The 15,813-nt window shown below is 45.0% G+C and overlaps 1 protein-coding gene and 1 long non-coding RNA gene across 4 annotated transcripts in view; one reads left to right on the forward strand and one right to left on the reverse strand.

Annotated features, from left to right (window-relative positions):
• Positions 1 to 3,918: 3,918 nt before the first annotated feature.
• LOC110209360 (uncharacterized) lies at positions 3,919 to 15,634 on the reverse strand. Its single transcript, XR_002324790.2, has 3 exons — positions 15,540 to 15,634; positions 8,582 to 8,669; positions 3,919 to 4,482 (listed from the first exon to the last, which is right to left on the reverse strand). It is a non-coding gene; the product is annotated as an uncharacterized LOC110209360 (long non-coding RNA).
• The window catches only part of SCP2 (sterol carrier protein 2), a 71,613-nt gene continuing 71,124 nt past the window's right edge, over positions 15,325 to 15,813 (forward strand). For all 3 annotated transcript variants that reach the window (XM_020987797.2, XM_078156641.1, XM_078156642.1), the window contains exon 1: positions 15,325 to 15,516. In XM_020987797.2, the coding sequence (XP_020843456.2) occupies positions 15,340 to 15,516 (177 nt within the window). In that variant the 5' untranslated portion in view covers positions 15,325 to 15,339. The remainder of the gene's footprint in view (positions 15,517 to 15,813) is intronic.

Raw genomic sequence — 15,813 nt, forward strand, 5'->3', positions numbered from 1 at the left:
CTGCCCAGATAGACAGAGGCTGGGAATGGTCTGGAATGACAGTGGGTTGATATGAGCTCCTGTTGAAAGGGTATATGATGTTGTACCCCAAATTCCCTTTTGAGCCAGTTCTGAACTGGCCCCCTTAGGGGGGCCCAGTTTTGGACTTAATTCCCATGCAATGCATGTTAAGCCAGCTTGAGAGAAATTAAACCATGGACACATGTACCCCAATTTCATTTGTCTCTTAGATAACAAATTGGGGTCTGTGGGGTTCGTGGGATTCAGGGTTCACAAGGACCATGGGCCTCCACTGCCAGACACAGTTGATGTGTGGGTTATTTTTGCTGAACTGCTTTTTTTCTCTTTTTCCTTCTTATAGGAGGTAACTTGCTAGACGGGGATGAAGGGTGGATAGGTTCAGAAATAAAGGGGATGCAGTACATCTTACAAAAGATAGTAATAAAATATGAATTAAAAAAGGATGGGGCATCCCAGGCCAAACTAATTTCCATTTTTGACAGTTACTTAGCTGAGAATCAGAGAAATGCTGTAGTCAATCAATTAGCATTTATTAAGCTCCTGCTGTGTGCCAAGAGGATACAAAAAAGGCAAAAGACATTCATTCCCTGCCCTCAAGGAGCTCATAGTCTAGTGGGACTGACAACAGGCAAACAGCTATGGACAGGGTAAATTGGAGACAATAACTAGAGGGAAGACAGCAAGTAACAAAGAGGGAATCGGGAAAGACTTCTCCTAGAAGGTGGAATTTGAGCTGAGACCTGAAGGAAACTCAAGAGAAGGCAAAATGAGGAGGTAGAGGAGGAGGCAGATGGCTCCAGGCACGAGGCACAGCTAAGGAAAATGCTTAGTCAGGATAAGGAGTGAGGTGTTCACAGAACTGCCAGAAGGCCAGTGTTACTGCATCACACACACAAGGTGGAGATGAGGGGAGTTATAGCTCACACAGATTTTAACAAAGCATTTGATAAATGTAGTTTCTTTCATGCTATTCTTATGGAGAAGATAGAGAATTACGAACTAAGTCAGGGACCCAACCTTTTTGGTGTCTTGGACCCTTTTGAAAGCCTGGGAAACCTATGAACCCTTTCTCAGAATGATGTTTTCAAATGCACAAAATAAAACACATAGGATTACAAATGAAGCCAATTACATTGAAATCCAATTATCATTTTTTTAAAAGTCCACCAGTGCCAGGTTAGGAACCCCTGGACTAGAGTTAGACTGGGTGAATGACTGATTTCTTTTTTCTGGCATGGAGGGAAGCCTGCAGGTGCTTCACCCGCCTAAGTGAGGGAGTGAGGAACACACAGGAACACAAACTTCCTGCAGAGGAGCCCTGGCATTTGAACAACACCTCCTGGGGATGGCGAGCACCCGGGAGAGGAGGAAGGAGAAAAAGAAGGAAGGAGGAAGGATTGATGCAGCAGGAAGGATGACGTGGAAGAGCCCTCTCGACCTGCCCTCTTGCTGGTCTGTGAATGACGTGGCCTGAGGAGGTCCTAAGCAAGGTGGACCTGCCGGAAAGGAGACCTGCTTGACATTCTGACTCTTGGTCAACCCTGAATTTCTTGTCCTTGTAGGGGCTGCCACCTGGGGTGATACTCGGAATTTGGAGAGCCATACTGGATCCTGGGGAGCCCAGGTCCACCAGAGGGAAGGAGAATTGTTTCGGTTGTTTAGGGGTTTGGGTGCGAGTTCTGTGCAATTTCTTGTGTGTGGGGGGGGCGGAGGACTAGTAAAATGTCTTTTATATTCAATATTTTGTTAGTCTGAGTGCCTGCCTTCCTGATCTAAGGGATCTTAGAGACTCCAGCTGATTCTGATGGTTCCAGAGGAAACTCCAAGGCATGAGACATAGGGTTATCATTGAGGAACCTCCCGGGGTAACACTAGGCTGTGTTAGGTGTGATCTGAGAGTCATGGTTGTAGGACTGTACAGAGGGAGGGAAGGCATTATCGTTGTGCCTTATTATTACTCTAAGGTGCTGGCCAAACCAGAGGGCTAAATGCCAACTTACACTTGAGCACCCAGTGACAAGAATGGTCTTTCTTCTCCCTCCAATTTCTCTCTTGCCTGCCTGTCCACTTGCGAAGATCTCCCCATTCTTGCCCAGAGGTGCATGGCATTCACGTCTCAGCTTTCTGCAATCTCCCTTCGGACCTCCTCGCTCAACTGGAGCTGTCCTCTCCAAAGTTACCAATGACCTTCTCATTGCCAAAGCCAATGGCCTTTTCTCCGTCCTCTTCCTCCTTGCCCTCTCTGCAGCCTTTGACACTGCTGATCACTTTCTGCTCCTGAACATTTGCTTCTCTCTGGGTTTTCCAGACACTGCTGTCTCCTGGTTCACCTCTTGCCAATCAGCTTGCTCCTTTTCAGTTACTGTTGTGATTTATCATTCATATCCTAGCTCCTGTTCCTGGGTTGCTTTCTCTTACCTCTCTCTGTACGCTTCCATGGAGTCCCCATCAGCTTTTATGGACTTAATCATTATCTCTGTGTACATGCCTCCTTTCTCTCTTCTCCCTTTGTTCTTCATGCTAGAGAGAACGACCTTGAGATTGCAAGGACAGAAGAAAATGGCTAACAGATCTGAAGCCATGAGCCTGTAGATTCAGAGCAGAAGAGAGCTCTCATTTTATGTCCAGTCCTCTCCTTTTATGGATGTGAAAACGGAGCCTGGGAGAAGTTAAGTGACTTGCCCAAGGTCACAGAACTAATAAGTGTCTAAGGTTAGATTTGAATTCATGTCCTCCTGAGGCTAAATGATCTAACCACTGTGCTACCAAGCTGCCTGTAATTTCAACTTGTGCATTATCCAGTGGGGCAGTTAGGTGGCACAGTGGACAGACAGCTGGGCCTGGAGTGAGGAAAACCCGAATTCAAATCCAGCCTTAGACACTTGTTAGTTGTAAGGCAGCTAGGTGGTGCCATAGTTCATGGAGTGCTGGGCTTGGAATCAAAAAGACTCATCATCATGAATTCAAATCTGGCCTCAGACACTTGCTACACGACCCTGGACAAGCCGTTTCTCCTGTTGGCCTCAGTTTCCTCATCTGTAAAATGAGCTGGAGAAGGAAATGACAAACCACTCCAGTACCTTTGCCGAGAAAACCCCAAGTAGGGTCATGAAGAGCCAGATATGACTGAACAACAACTAATTATAGTGCGCAGGGATTGATTCTAGATTGATTCCACAAATTGAGTCCAGAAGTGGGGTGCTGGAAATGAACTCCTGAGTAATTTGGCAATAGTAGGGACCACATAGGATTAGGGGAAGCAGCAGGTGAGGAGAACAGTGTTCTCCCCACTGTGACCACCATTGGATGGTATGGAAAAGTGAAAGAAGATAAGGATTGGGGAGCTGGCCGGAGAAGAGTGAGAGGTTAAGGGCTACGATACCAGAAAACGCCAGCCTTGGAAAAGATGGCTCTGTGGCTGGGGAAAAACCCCTTTACTTGCTTTATGCCTGCAGTGATCGTGGAAGATTGAACACCAGCCTTAGCCTGGAGGATTCATGGGGTGTGGGAGGGTGAATGAGGTGGAGAAAAGCAGTAGGCAAGGCTCTCCCACCTCCATGAGAACAGAAAAGATGAACACCAGGGAGATAAAAGCAAACCCAGGGAAAGTTAGCTTAAGGTTTTAATTCTCCATGTGTGTCTGAGGACATTTGTCTGAGTCTGCTGTTAGATTATATGTTTGTCAATGAATAAAGAGTTAATTTGACTTCTTCCTTTAGCAAACTGCCAAGCACAAAAAACCTTGAGAGGAAAAAAACCCCACCCCTCTGGCTGGGGTGTGTGTGTGTGTGTGTGTGTGTGTGTGTGTGCTCAGTGCTACAGGGGAAAACAAGGGCACTCTCACGATACTCTCATGGATTTATAGTTCTAATGGACTGGTTCTAGATTTTAGAGGCTAGAAATACCGCTTTATTCTTAAATGGGATACTCTTGATTCATTGATTATATACAAACCAGGGATGGCATATACAGAAAAGATGAAAGGGTACACATGCCAATCAGCTCTGCTGGCTGCCCCCCACTTGCTCAGCTGTTGATTCTGAGCCCCCAGAGGTAAAACAGCCCAGGTTCTCCGAGAATTCCAAGTATAACAGCTCCCTCGATGATTACAGGTTACATCTAAAAAGAGGAGGTAGTCCCAAAGTACTGATTTATAGGGATAGGGACTGGACCTGAGAACTCCTCGGTGAGGAAATCTCTTCACAAAGGTGGGTGGGCAATACTCTTTGCAATGTATAGTCTTTGGGAGTTTCCTCGAGCGCTGGGAAGGTAAATGACTTGTCCAGGGTCACAAGCCAGGATTTGACAGAGACGAGACTTGAGCTCAGGTCCCCTTGCTTCGAAGACAGCTCTGCATCCATGACCTTCCGCTGCTTCTCTTGGAAGGCTACTCAAAGATGATTGAATCTTGCTTTCACTGAAAGCATTGGAGTTGGCTATATGAGGTAGAGTCTCTTGATACTGTAGAGTAGGAAGAAAGAAGAGAAATAAATATTTACTAAATGCTTCCTATGTGCCTGGCACTGTGCTAAGTACTGGGAATGCAAATGCAGTTATCCTTCCACATCACAGGGTTAGGAGCTCGATGCCTCTTCGAGCTGGAAAATCTGAGTAAAATTTTTGCCCCTCCCTTCGTACCAGAGAAGTCTGAATTATTATGATATTAACAGATAAAATATGTTGGTATCACACAATACTATGCACATATTTTATACATTTCTGATTTCCAGTGTTGTCTACTGGTCCTTGAGTATTATCTGTGGCTTCTGCAAAACTCCCCCCAAATTCCCATTTAATCTCTTCATGCTGACCCGAGATGTAGCGAAATCAAGACGTGGGAAGTGGAGATGTGCAAGGGATAAACTGTACTAGGAAAAAGAAAGCAAGTCCCTGCCCTCGGGGAGCTTCTGTTCTAATAAGGGAAGGCAACATAGAAAAGGGAACTGAAAAGGCTGGGAGAGGAGGAAGGTGTGAGAGCCGAATTCTGAAATCCAAAAAAGTTAGTAGCAGGCAAGATGGAGGATGAAGATAGATCGACTTGGGCCATTCCATAAAACAGAGGTTCCAGGAAGAACTCACCAATGGGAGATGGTGGGGGGCACCTCAAGGAGAAATATTCCAGGATGAGTCAATGCGCAGAAGGCCTGGTTCTGAAGTTTAGAAGGTCAGAGATCAGGTGGGGAGGAGGATGTCTGACTTGACACCCCTTATTATCACACAGTGATCTGGGTACAAGGGTTTATGCTGATTGGCAAACATTACTCAGCAGTTCCAAAAAGATCGATGATTTTTCTCCCAGATCCAACAGAACTGAGAGAGTTTGGTCTAAAAGGTCAATCTGTGACTTTTATACTCAGAACTGGCTTAAATGTAATGCTCCCCTCTCCTTAGCTTACATCAAACTTCTCTGCATCAATGATAGAAAAGTTTAATATCTCTATGCATTCCTGAATCTATGGTGATGAAAGCATAGGGGTGAAATAATTTTATTTTCTTTTTTTCCCTGAGATCCTGACCTCTGATTTTATTTTCTTTTTCAAACAGATTTTGAACATGGCAAATTACTATGCTACATTTTCTTTGAAAAAAAAAAGCTGCTGTTCTACAGAAATGGAATAAAGAAATAGAATTTTGAGAGATGAAGAGTATGTACATGTACATATGTATATATAATTATGGTTATATAGATATATATATATTTATAAAATATATATATTATGAAATATATCTATATCTTTATAAAATAATTGAATCAGAAGCACTGAGACAATGCTGAAATATCCATGAAGACGGAGGATTTATCCTGTCTACAGCTTGTTTATATGTTGTCTCTCCCATTAGACTATGAGCTTCTCGAGGGCAAGGCTGGTTTTTTTGCCCTAATAGGCTGGCACTTACTAAACGCTAGTCTAGGACTTGACTTGAAAGTCACTTTATTTTATCAGAGGAAATCAAGACCACAGCTACAAAGCTATGGAGAAGCCTGCCCAGAAGCCTCAGCCTTTGATCTTGAGATTCTGGATAAGAGTCGAAGGGAGAATTTAATTGGCAGAAATGACAGTTGTGGCATTCACTTCCCTGCCCCCAACTTGATGTTAGGAAGAAGCATTGCTACCTTTCATTATGGAAAGGGCTGAAGATCCAGGATCCTGACCACACTTTTTTTTTTCTGATCACACTTTCAATAGAAGTTAAAAAGTGAATTTCCAGGCACTTTGGCTAAATTCCAGTCTTGGACATGCAGATCCATTAACAAAGCTTTGATGAAATGTGCACTTTTAGGAACTACGATAACCCTAAGAAATTTCTCAAAGATTCAGGTAGCTAGACTGTGCCTCTGTGCCTGGAATCAGGAAACCCGAGTTCAAATCCAGCCTCAGATACTAACCAGCTGTGTGACCCTGAACAAGTCATTTAACCTCTGGCTGCCTCAGTTTCTTCAACTGTTAACTGGAGATCATAGGAGCACTTATCTCTCAGGGTAGTTGTGAGAATAAAATGAGATGATATTTGTAAAAATCCTTCACAAATCTAAAAGTGCTAAAGAGATGTTAGATATTATTAGCATTAATAAAAATAAACTAAAACGTGACTTTCACCTGGAAGTCTCAGGAGTTCCTTATTAAGCTTATTAGCTGCCCACAGTATGCCCTCCATCTATTAATCTGTCTTTTCTGCACTTTGAGTCTGGTTCTGTTTGGACGTTTGAGTAGTGTGGGTGTCCTTGGGAAAATCCCTGCTCTCTCCTCAGCATTCTGACCCCCCCCCAGCACCCAGATCAGCTCACCTCATGGCTGCGGCAAGAGCCCCTCGAAGGGGAGACTCTCTGTTCTCAGGAGCCCTGCCTCCATGGGATGAGCAGGCATGAATGGGTCGATCCCATTACATTATCTTTCCCCCGAACCCTCCTCTCTCCCCTAGCTCTTACTGTCAAGGGTGCCATCATGCCCCCAGACCCCCAGACTCACAATCTAAATGTCAGTCTAAACGCAAAATCTTGTCATTTCTACCTCCTCGACATTTCTCACATCTGTGCCCCTTTTACTACCTTGTTCAGGCCCCAGCGGCTCTCAACTGTACTATTGCAAAGTCTCCTCATTGACCCCCTGCCTTAAGTCTCCGCCTCCCAGCCCACCCTCCACACAGCTGCCTAAGGGATTTTCCTAAAGTACAAGTCTGATCCTGTCACTCTCCTCAATAAACCCCATTGGCTCCCCATTGACTCTAGAATCCAGTATTATTTCATCTAGTTAAAATCTCTGTTTTTGTATGAGTTTTGTAATGCACCTGGTTATTAGTACAGCTTGGTCAGGCATTGAAGATGCCAAGGCCATCCACTGCGTCCTGGGCCATCACCAGTCACCCTAACTTTAGTTTTGCCACTGGACTTTAATGACTTAGGAAGAGAGAGAGGTCAAAAACTGTGTGCAACTCTGCCTCCCTTAAAACCCTTTCACATGCAACTCAAACCATAGCCATGATGTCACTGGTCCTCTTTGAAAATGAAGAACAAATGATGACAACAGCAGTAAATGCAAACAATTTCTAAATAAATATATATATGTATATGTGTGTGTGTATAGGTATGTGTATATATGTATCTATAGATAGATAGATATGGTGTGTGTGATCAAAAGGTTTTTACTGCAAGGGGCATTTGAACAAAAAATATGGAGACCATTGATGTAGGTCTGATGCTGGATTTGAAATCAGTTCTTCCCAACTCCAAACCCAACCCTTTATCCACTGACCTACCTTGTGGCCAACTTGTATTGGGGTCTTCCTCATCTGGGGGGGGGGCATTCCCTATCTCAATGAAATCACAGGCCCGGTCCCTATGCCTACCTCTATGGAATAGAGATTTTTATTTTTTACACACAAAAGATGGAAAGGATTCGGTAACTTAACCTAGAACTACTGTTATAGCCTCTGAGGAGGCTGATATTTAAAAGTTCATCTCAACATGGATACAGCAGGAGTTCCTCCATGCTCGGGGAACACCTGGAGCTGGTTGAAGCAATACAATAATGATATGATTTTGCCAGAAGGTGACATCATCCAGAGGATGAGTGCAAAGGATTATTGTTATGCCCAGCTCAGGGCATAGCCTGCTTGTTTGGCCTTAGCTCTGGAAAACAGGGTTCTCCTCATGGCATCTTGACACATCCCTTTTTGGCCAAAGGGAGGGTGTCTGAAAGAACCCCCACCCTTCAGGCCAGTAAAAGAGAGGCAGGTATAAGCCAAGATGCCACGAGAGGCCAATTGGTTCAGGAACAACATTTTTATCCTAGGAGGTCAGTTCCTCGAGGGGACCTATTGACAAGTATGTCCCGGGTATCATTGCTAGCTATTGTTTGCTTGCAAGCAGAAAAGAGAGGGGGGATAGCAATGGAGAGGGAGAAAATGCCAGCATACATTTGAATCAGGGCCTTGATGGTTGGGCACATAACGAAAGGGAAGAGGAGAAAAAACTAAGACAGTATACCCAGCCATCATTTGGAATTTTGGGACAGCTATCTGGTCCGGATGTAGGCTGCTTCTGGGCCTGTACTAGACCAACCTTGAGGTCCCTGGAGGGTTCTGCTGTGCACTCAGGAGCAGGGGCTTTCTTCAGATGATCCAGGAGTCCACACTCACAAGTTTGGCAGCTGTGGGGGTAGTGAGAAGGACCTGGTAAGGGCACTTAGAAGACATATGGGCTGACAATTGTGAAAAAAAACTCCTTGGACCAATCTTTGGATCTGAGTTTCTGGTCAGCATAACATACGTCCTTGATTAAGGATCTCTAAGCAGCACATAGAGATCCACCTTTTCCAGCCATACAGGGCTCATTTCAAATAACGCAATAAGGTTTTTCTTCTTTTCTTTTAAAAATTTTTTTTTTAAATTTCAAGGCCTTGCAACTCATTTAAATGGATTAAGGTTCAATGTAGTTATTTCAGAAGAGAATTATAATTTCTTTCTCTCTTTCTTTTTTTTTTGGCTAGGTAATGGGGTTAAGTGACTTGCCCAGGGTCACGCAGCTAGTAAGTGTTATATGTCTGAGGCCAGATTTGAACTCAGGTCCTCCTGCATCTAGAGTTGGTACGCTATCCACTGTACCACCTAGCTGCCCCTGCCATTAGTTTCAAGAGTCATTTCACCTGCCAGGAGTGCACCAGAGCATGGGGCCATTGCTCTCATGGGTACAGTGTGTACAGAGCACTGGACTTGGGAGTCGAGAGACCTGACCCTGCCTCCACCACTTACTGCGTGACCTTGGACAAGTCAGTGCATTTCTGAGCCTCGGTTTCCTTCTTTGTCAACTGGGGATAATACTATTTGACCTTCTAGCTACCAAGGTTGTTGTGAAGAAAGAGCTTTGCAAACCAAAAGTTACACAGAAATGGAGGTTGTTGCTATAGTAGAACAAAATAAATTTGCTTTGTTTAGTTACTGTAGTTGTACTTGTTTACATACTGTATATTTTCATGAGAATGGAAGCTCCCTGAGGGCAGGCAGGACATATTTTTCATTTTGTATAGTATAATGCCTTCCACAGAGCTTTTATTAAGTGCTTATTATATATCAGGCACTGACTTAAGTGCTCAGGATAGAAATAAATAAGCGACAGTCCCTGCCCTCAAGGAGCATACATTCTTTTTTTTTTTTGGCCTATTTTTCTTTTCTTTTTTTAAAAAATCAATTCATTTATTTTTAGTTTTCAATATCACTTCCATAAGATTTTGAGTTTTAAATTTTCTCCCCCTCCCTCTCCTCCCCTCTCCCCAAGACATCATGTGATGTGATATAGGCTCTACATATACATTCGTATTAAACATATTTTTGCATTAATCATGTTATGAGGAAGAATTAGAACCAATAGGAGGAACCACAAGAAAGAAGAACAAAACAATAAAAACAATAAAAAAAGAGAGCAAATAGTATGTTTCTTTCTGTATTAAGACTCCAAAGTTCTTTCTCTGGATGTGGATAGCATTTTTCATCATGAGTCTTTTGGAGTTGTCCTAGATCCTTGCATTGCTGAGAAGAGCTAAGTCATGGAACAACGTGGCTGCTACTGTGTACAATGTTCTCCTGGTTTTGCTCGCTTCACTCTGTGTCATTTCATATAAGTCCTTCTAGGTTTTTCTGAAGTCTGGCTGCTCATCATTTCTTATAGCACAATAGTATTCCATTATATTCATATGCCACAACTTGTTCAGCCATTCCCCAGTTGATGGGCTTCTCCTCAATTTCCAATTCTTGGCCACCACAAAAAGAGCTGCTATAAATATTTTTGTCCATGTGGGTCCTTTTCCCATTTGTATGATCTCTTTGGGATACAGCCCTAGAAGTGCTATTGCTGGGTCAAAGGGTTTTATAGTTACATATATATATATATATAGATAGATAGATAGATAGATAGATAGATAGATAGATAGATATATAGTTTTATAGCCCTTTGGGCATGGTTCCAAATTGCAAGGAGCGTACATTCTAATGACAGACAACATCCCTTAAAAGGGAGTTAGAAAGCAGGAGGGGCGGGGTGTTTACACACCAACGTATCATTTGAAAATAACTTGGTGGCCTGGTTCCAGGTAACACAAAGTGAGTTTGTCTATCAGAGATCAGGGTCCACCAGACTGGACTGTCTTGTTCCTTTCTTTTTTTAAACAGGTGACTGGGGGATGGGCACACTAAAAGAAAGCAGGGAATTAATCAAATCAGCAGTGTGTGGTATGAGTACCTTGCACCATTGCAGGGATCATGGAAGCACCTGGTCCAGCCAGATTCCAGTCTGTCTGCCAGCTGGTAACAATCCAGGGGATTGGGCCCCAACCTCCAGTCAGAGTACGGGTCCAAGGTTTGGGAGGGAGTTGTTGGTTTCACATGGAGCAGCCAGGTGAGAACTGGGCCCTCTGCTCCATATTGTGACCCTGGGGAGCCATCACTCTAGACAGACCTGTGCTCATTGTCCCCCTGCTCTCCTCCTCCTGTTCTAGTGACAGAGAACCTCAGCTCCAATCCTGGCTCCATTCCTTACTCCCTGGGCGACCTCGGGCAAGCCTCTTAACCTCAGTTTCCTAATCTGCAAAATGGGGATAAGGAGAATTGGCCTGTGAGGTCCCTCCTAGCTATAGATATTTGGGATCCTGTGAACATGCCGGACATCTAAGTTGAGCCTTTAAAAGTAGTATAAGGATCATAAGTTCTGTGTGATCAGAGGATGAAAAGACCACTTGAAATTGGAGTGACCTGGGAAAGCTTCTTGGAGGAGGTGGGCCTTGAAGGAAGGGTTGGAGTTTTTGTGTTTTCCATGAATAAGCAAAGTTGATTTACAGGTCAGTTAAAACAGACAACTGAAATCAGGGTTCTTGGGAAATAAGAACAGGCCTTTATGAGCTCCTGTGGTCCAGAAGCCTGCTTGGCCTCTGTCCCTTGGGCAGGCTAACCAGGGGGCTATGTCCAGGTTGGCTTCTCAGGACATGCTTCTTTCTGAGGCTCTTGACTCTTAAGGGGGCTTAGCTCCTCGCTTCACCTTCTCTCTGCATTCCTCTATAGCTCCCAGCAGCTGGAGCAGGTCCTCTGACCTTCCACCCTCTTCTGGACACTCTCCAGCTCACTTATATATTACCCTTCCTGCTGCTGGACACCACATCCCTCTATCATAGCCCAAGTTTACATCACCTTTTTGTTTTGGCTGCTACAGCATAGCTCAAACTGGCTTGTGTTCTCCCCAGTAGGATGTAGATGGATGATAAGGAGGCAGGGAGGTCATGGGAAATGGCTTAGAGCAGGAGCTAGGACATGGACAGTCTGCTGATTAGATCACTGGCCTGGAGGAAAGTTTTGTGCTGAATAGTACAAAGAAAAGTTCTGATTGCTTCAAGATTTAGAAGAATGTCAGAAATGGGATGGTTGAGAAGAAGACCTAGTTGGTGGGAAAGGGGTGGAGTTTGATTAGAAATGTGGCATTGGAGACCAGTGGGCAGTTCAAGGTTACAGATGCAGATGTGGATGGTACCATAAACAAGGTAAAGGTTGAAACCATGGGCATACATGTGACTTTCTTATTGTTGTTATTTCAGGACTCTTTGTGACTCCATTTGGGGTTTTCTTGGCAGAGATACTGGAGTGGTTTCCTTCTCCAGCTCATTTTAGATGAGGAAACTGAGGCAAACATGGTGAAGTGACTCACCTAGCATCACATAGCCAGTAAGTGTCTGTGGCCAGATTTAAACTCATGAAGATGAATCTTCCTGATTCCAAGCCCAGTGGTCTACTGTGCCACCTACCTGTTCTTACATATGACCTTTGTGATTGTGAATTTTGAAGGAGAGAAAATGATCAAGGCCTGAGAGGCTTGGGGTAGAGCCAAAGTTGGTCTCAAAAGAAGGAAGAGAGTTCAGTTAAGAAGATCAAGAATCAGCTGCCGGGGAGCTAGGAGAAGAGCCGAGGTAGGGTAGTGTCATGGAAGCCAAGATACTTCAAGAAAGTGGTTAACACCAATGTCACATTTAGCAGAGGTTGAATAGGATGAAGATTAGAAAGAGTCCTGGGGCTCAGGCGAGAAGGTCATTGGTGACTCACTCACTGATTGTTTGAATAAACATTTAGTAATCACCTACTATGTACAAGGCTCTGTTTTAGTCACTGAGGAGATAGGGAGGTGAATAAGACTTGGCCTGGGGCTGCAGGAATACAAGCATGCTCATACTCTGTCAGTGGAGTTGTAGACTGCTCCAGCTATTGTGGAACAATTTGGAATTACGTCAAAAAGGGACTACAGTAAAACGTCCATGCCTTTTGCACCAGATATCTCATTGTTGGGCTCATTATACTATAAGGAGGTCAAAGACAGAAGGGTCCCCCTATACCCAAACAGGCATTGGTTCTCTTGGAGAAGGAAGAATGAACAACAAGAAGTGGAAGTCCTGAATTCAAACTTGGCCTCAGATTCCTTGTAGCTGTGTGATCCTGGGCAAAAGATTTCATGTCTCCGTGCCCTAATTTCTTCATTTTACAGATGAGGAACAACAGCATCTACTCCCCAGGATTGTTTGTAAGAATGAGATAATATTTGTAAAATGCTGCATAAATGCCAGCTCTATTTTTAGTATTAGTTTTCTCCTCTCTCTTTTGAAATTGTTGTTACAAGAGGTGACTACCTGGGTAAGGGAGGAGGAAAGATACACACAGAAATTCAATTCAAAAAATATTTATTAAGGGCCTACTGTGTGCTAGGCACTGTGCTAAGTATTGGGATACAAAAAGAAGCAAAAGACAGTCCCTGCCCTCTCAGAGAGCTTACAATCCAATGAAAATAAATGTAATCTAAAAAGGCACATCGATAAAAATAAAATCAAATTTAAAAATGCATGCCCTTTGAGAAGCTTACAAACTAACAATAAAGCTAAAATATGTACATAAGTACATAATATGCGGATGGAGTGAAGGGCCTGGAGTCAGGAAGATTCATCTTCATGAGTTCAAATCCAGCCTCAGATACTTATTAGCAGTGTGACCCTGGGCAAGTCACTTCACCTTGTTTGCCTCAGTCTCCTCATCTGTAGAATGAGCTGGAGAAGGAAATGGCAAGCCATTCCAGTATCTTTGTCATGGAAACCCCAAATGGGGTCACGAAGAGTCAGATATAACTAAAAACATGACAGAATAACCTAACCATAACACAAATTTAACATGATAAGTACACATGAAAGATACAAAATGAAAGCTCCAAGGAGGGAGACAATACAGCACTTTTGTTTGGGAAATGAGGGAGACCTCAGGGAAGGCTTCCTAGAAGAGGTGATAGTGGAACTGGGTATTGAAAGCATGGGATCTGTAGGTAGGACTACTGAATAAATATTGAATTGAGCTGTTGAACAGAGCAAAATAGAGGTAAGTTGTATGTGGTGGGGAACCTCAGGCATAGGCAAAGGGATGATTAAAGACAGGAAAAATAAAATAGGCTTCTGCCTATATAATTTTAATTTGTGGGTGCTAGGGAAGGAACCCCTCTTCCCTTTATTGACCCCATTTTCTCCCAGAGGCCTTATATTCCTTTGAGAACAAAATAAAGGTCTGGTTTAACTGCAAACAAAATGACGTCTCCTGTCCTCAAGGTGTTTACAATTTATTTCATTCACACTGGGGTGTTTCAGTAAACTCTCAGTCTGTCTGGAGTAGGAACAGCAAAGCCCTGTTTTTCCCCCAGAGCAGTGAGGCCCCCATCCTTTCCCTATATCCTGATTAGGCAACCCTTTCCCCTATATTCTTAGCTCTATATACTGAGCAGACAACTACTTCCCCCATATGCTGAACAGGCAACCTCCCCACTCCGTAGCCCACCCTATCACCAGCAACCTTGTGGTCAAAGGACTTTCCCAAGACCACACAAGCGCAATGAGTCCTCAATGCCCGATAGTAACTTATGTGATGTCAAAGCCTCCATTAACATCTCATGAATATGATAATGAAGGGACTCTCGAGAGTGAAAGTATAGCTATTTCAAGATAGCCAACCGGTAGCAAATTTCCGTAAGTTACTCCTCTTTCAGCTCTGATACAAGCAAATCCCCACTCCCCTTCCACCCAACCAGTATTCTGAGCTGCTCGGCTCCGTTTGCTTTTACGACGACAATAAAGCCCTGCTTGGAAGGATTCTAGCCCTGGTGTTCCTACCGACTCCGAACCATCTCTCCCTCTGCATGTCTATCTGAGGCTCATCACTTCAAGTCCAAGCCACCCGCGTCATTTGACTGATACAATTTCCTTGGAGGAAAGCAACTTTCAGGTTATGGGGTTGGGTTAGTCAGCATTGATACTAGAGTCACAGAGAACGGTGGGAGATCTGAAATATGAACAAGGTCTTCAATACGTCATTCAGCAAAAAGAACGACTTCTGAGCACAGGATGCTTTGAAGAGGGTCCTGTGGGGGTGACCGTGGTGGTGCTGCAAGGGGATTACAAGCACAGCATAGGCTGTCGGTTACTATCCCAAACACCCATTCACCCTAGGAGCCCAGAGCCTCGAAAGAGATGGTATTTGCAAAGCACTTAGCACTGCCTGGAACATTCCTAGCGCTTAACGAACTTTTACGGACTAATTGGTTACTTGCACGCGCACGTGCACCCACAAGGCAGGCCTAAACCTGGCATCAGCAGGGCATGAACAGCAGCGCGCACGCGCACCTAGAAGTTCTCGAGGGTGGGGATGGGGTGTGTGAGGCGCCGAACCAGACTTGCGCACGCGCACAAGCTGTCCCCAGGGCTCGAGATGGCAGGAGCCGGTGGCGCGGGGGGGAGGGGCCTCTGAGCGCGGCTCCTGCTGATGACGCAAGGCCTCGCCCCTGCCCCCGCCCCCGCCCCCCGCCCCATCCCACCGGGAGCCTGCGCTCCGCTCCTGTCAGTCTGCCCCGTCACTCAGTCCGTCCGGTCAGGCTTTCAGCGCCCTCCCGTCATGGCCGCCTCCCAACGCGTGTTCGTGGTGGGCGTGGGGATGACCAAGGTAACGGCCGGCCGTGCGCTTACCAGGCAGGCCTGCCCTCGGGGAGCTTACAGTCTAGAGCCGCTGCGTCCGGACCTGCGAAGTCCCGGAGAAATTGGGGATGATTAACCGGAAGGAAAGCGCTGGAATTAAGAGGGGAGGGGGGAGGCTTCCTGTCCTTGGAGGAAGCCGGAGCAGGGAGGGCACTCCCGGCGTGGGGCACAGCCGGGGAACATGCCCGGAGTCTGGAGAGGGAGGGGGGAGCGACACATAGGCTAGTGTTGCCTGGAGGGAGTGAGGGAGCATTGGACCGGGAGG

The sequence above is a fragment of the Phascolarctos cinereus genome, unplaced genomic scaffold (assembly GCF_003287225.1).
Source record: "Phascolarctos cinereus isolate Bilbo 61053 unplaced genomic scaffold, phaCin_HiC Scaffold_5;HRSCAF=322, whole genome shotgun sequence".
NCBI lineage: Eukaryota > Metazoa > Chordata > Mammalia > Diprotodontia > Phascolarctidae > Phascolarctos > Phascolarctos cinereus.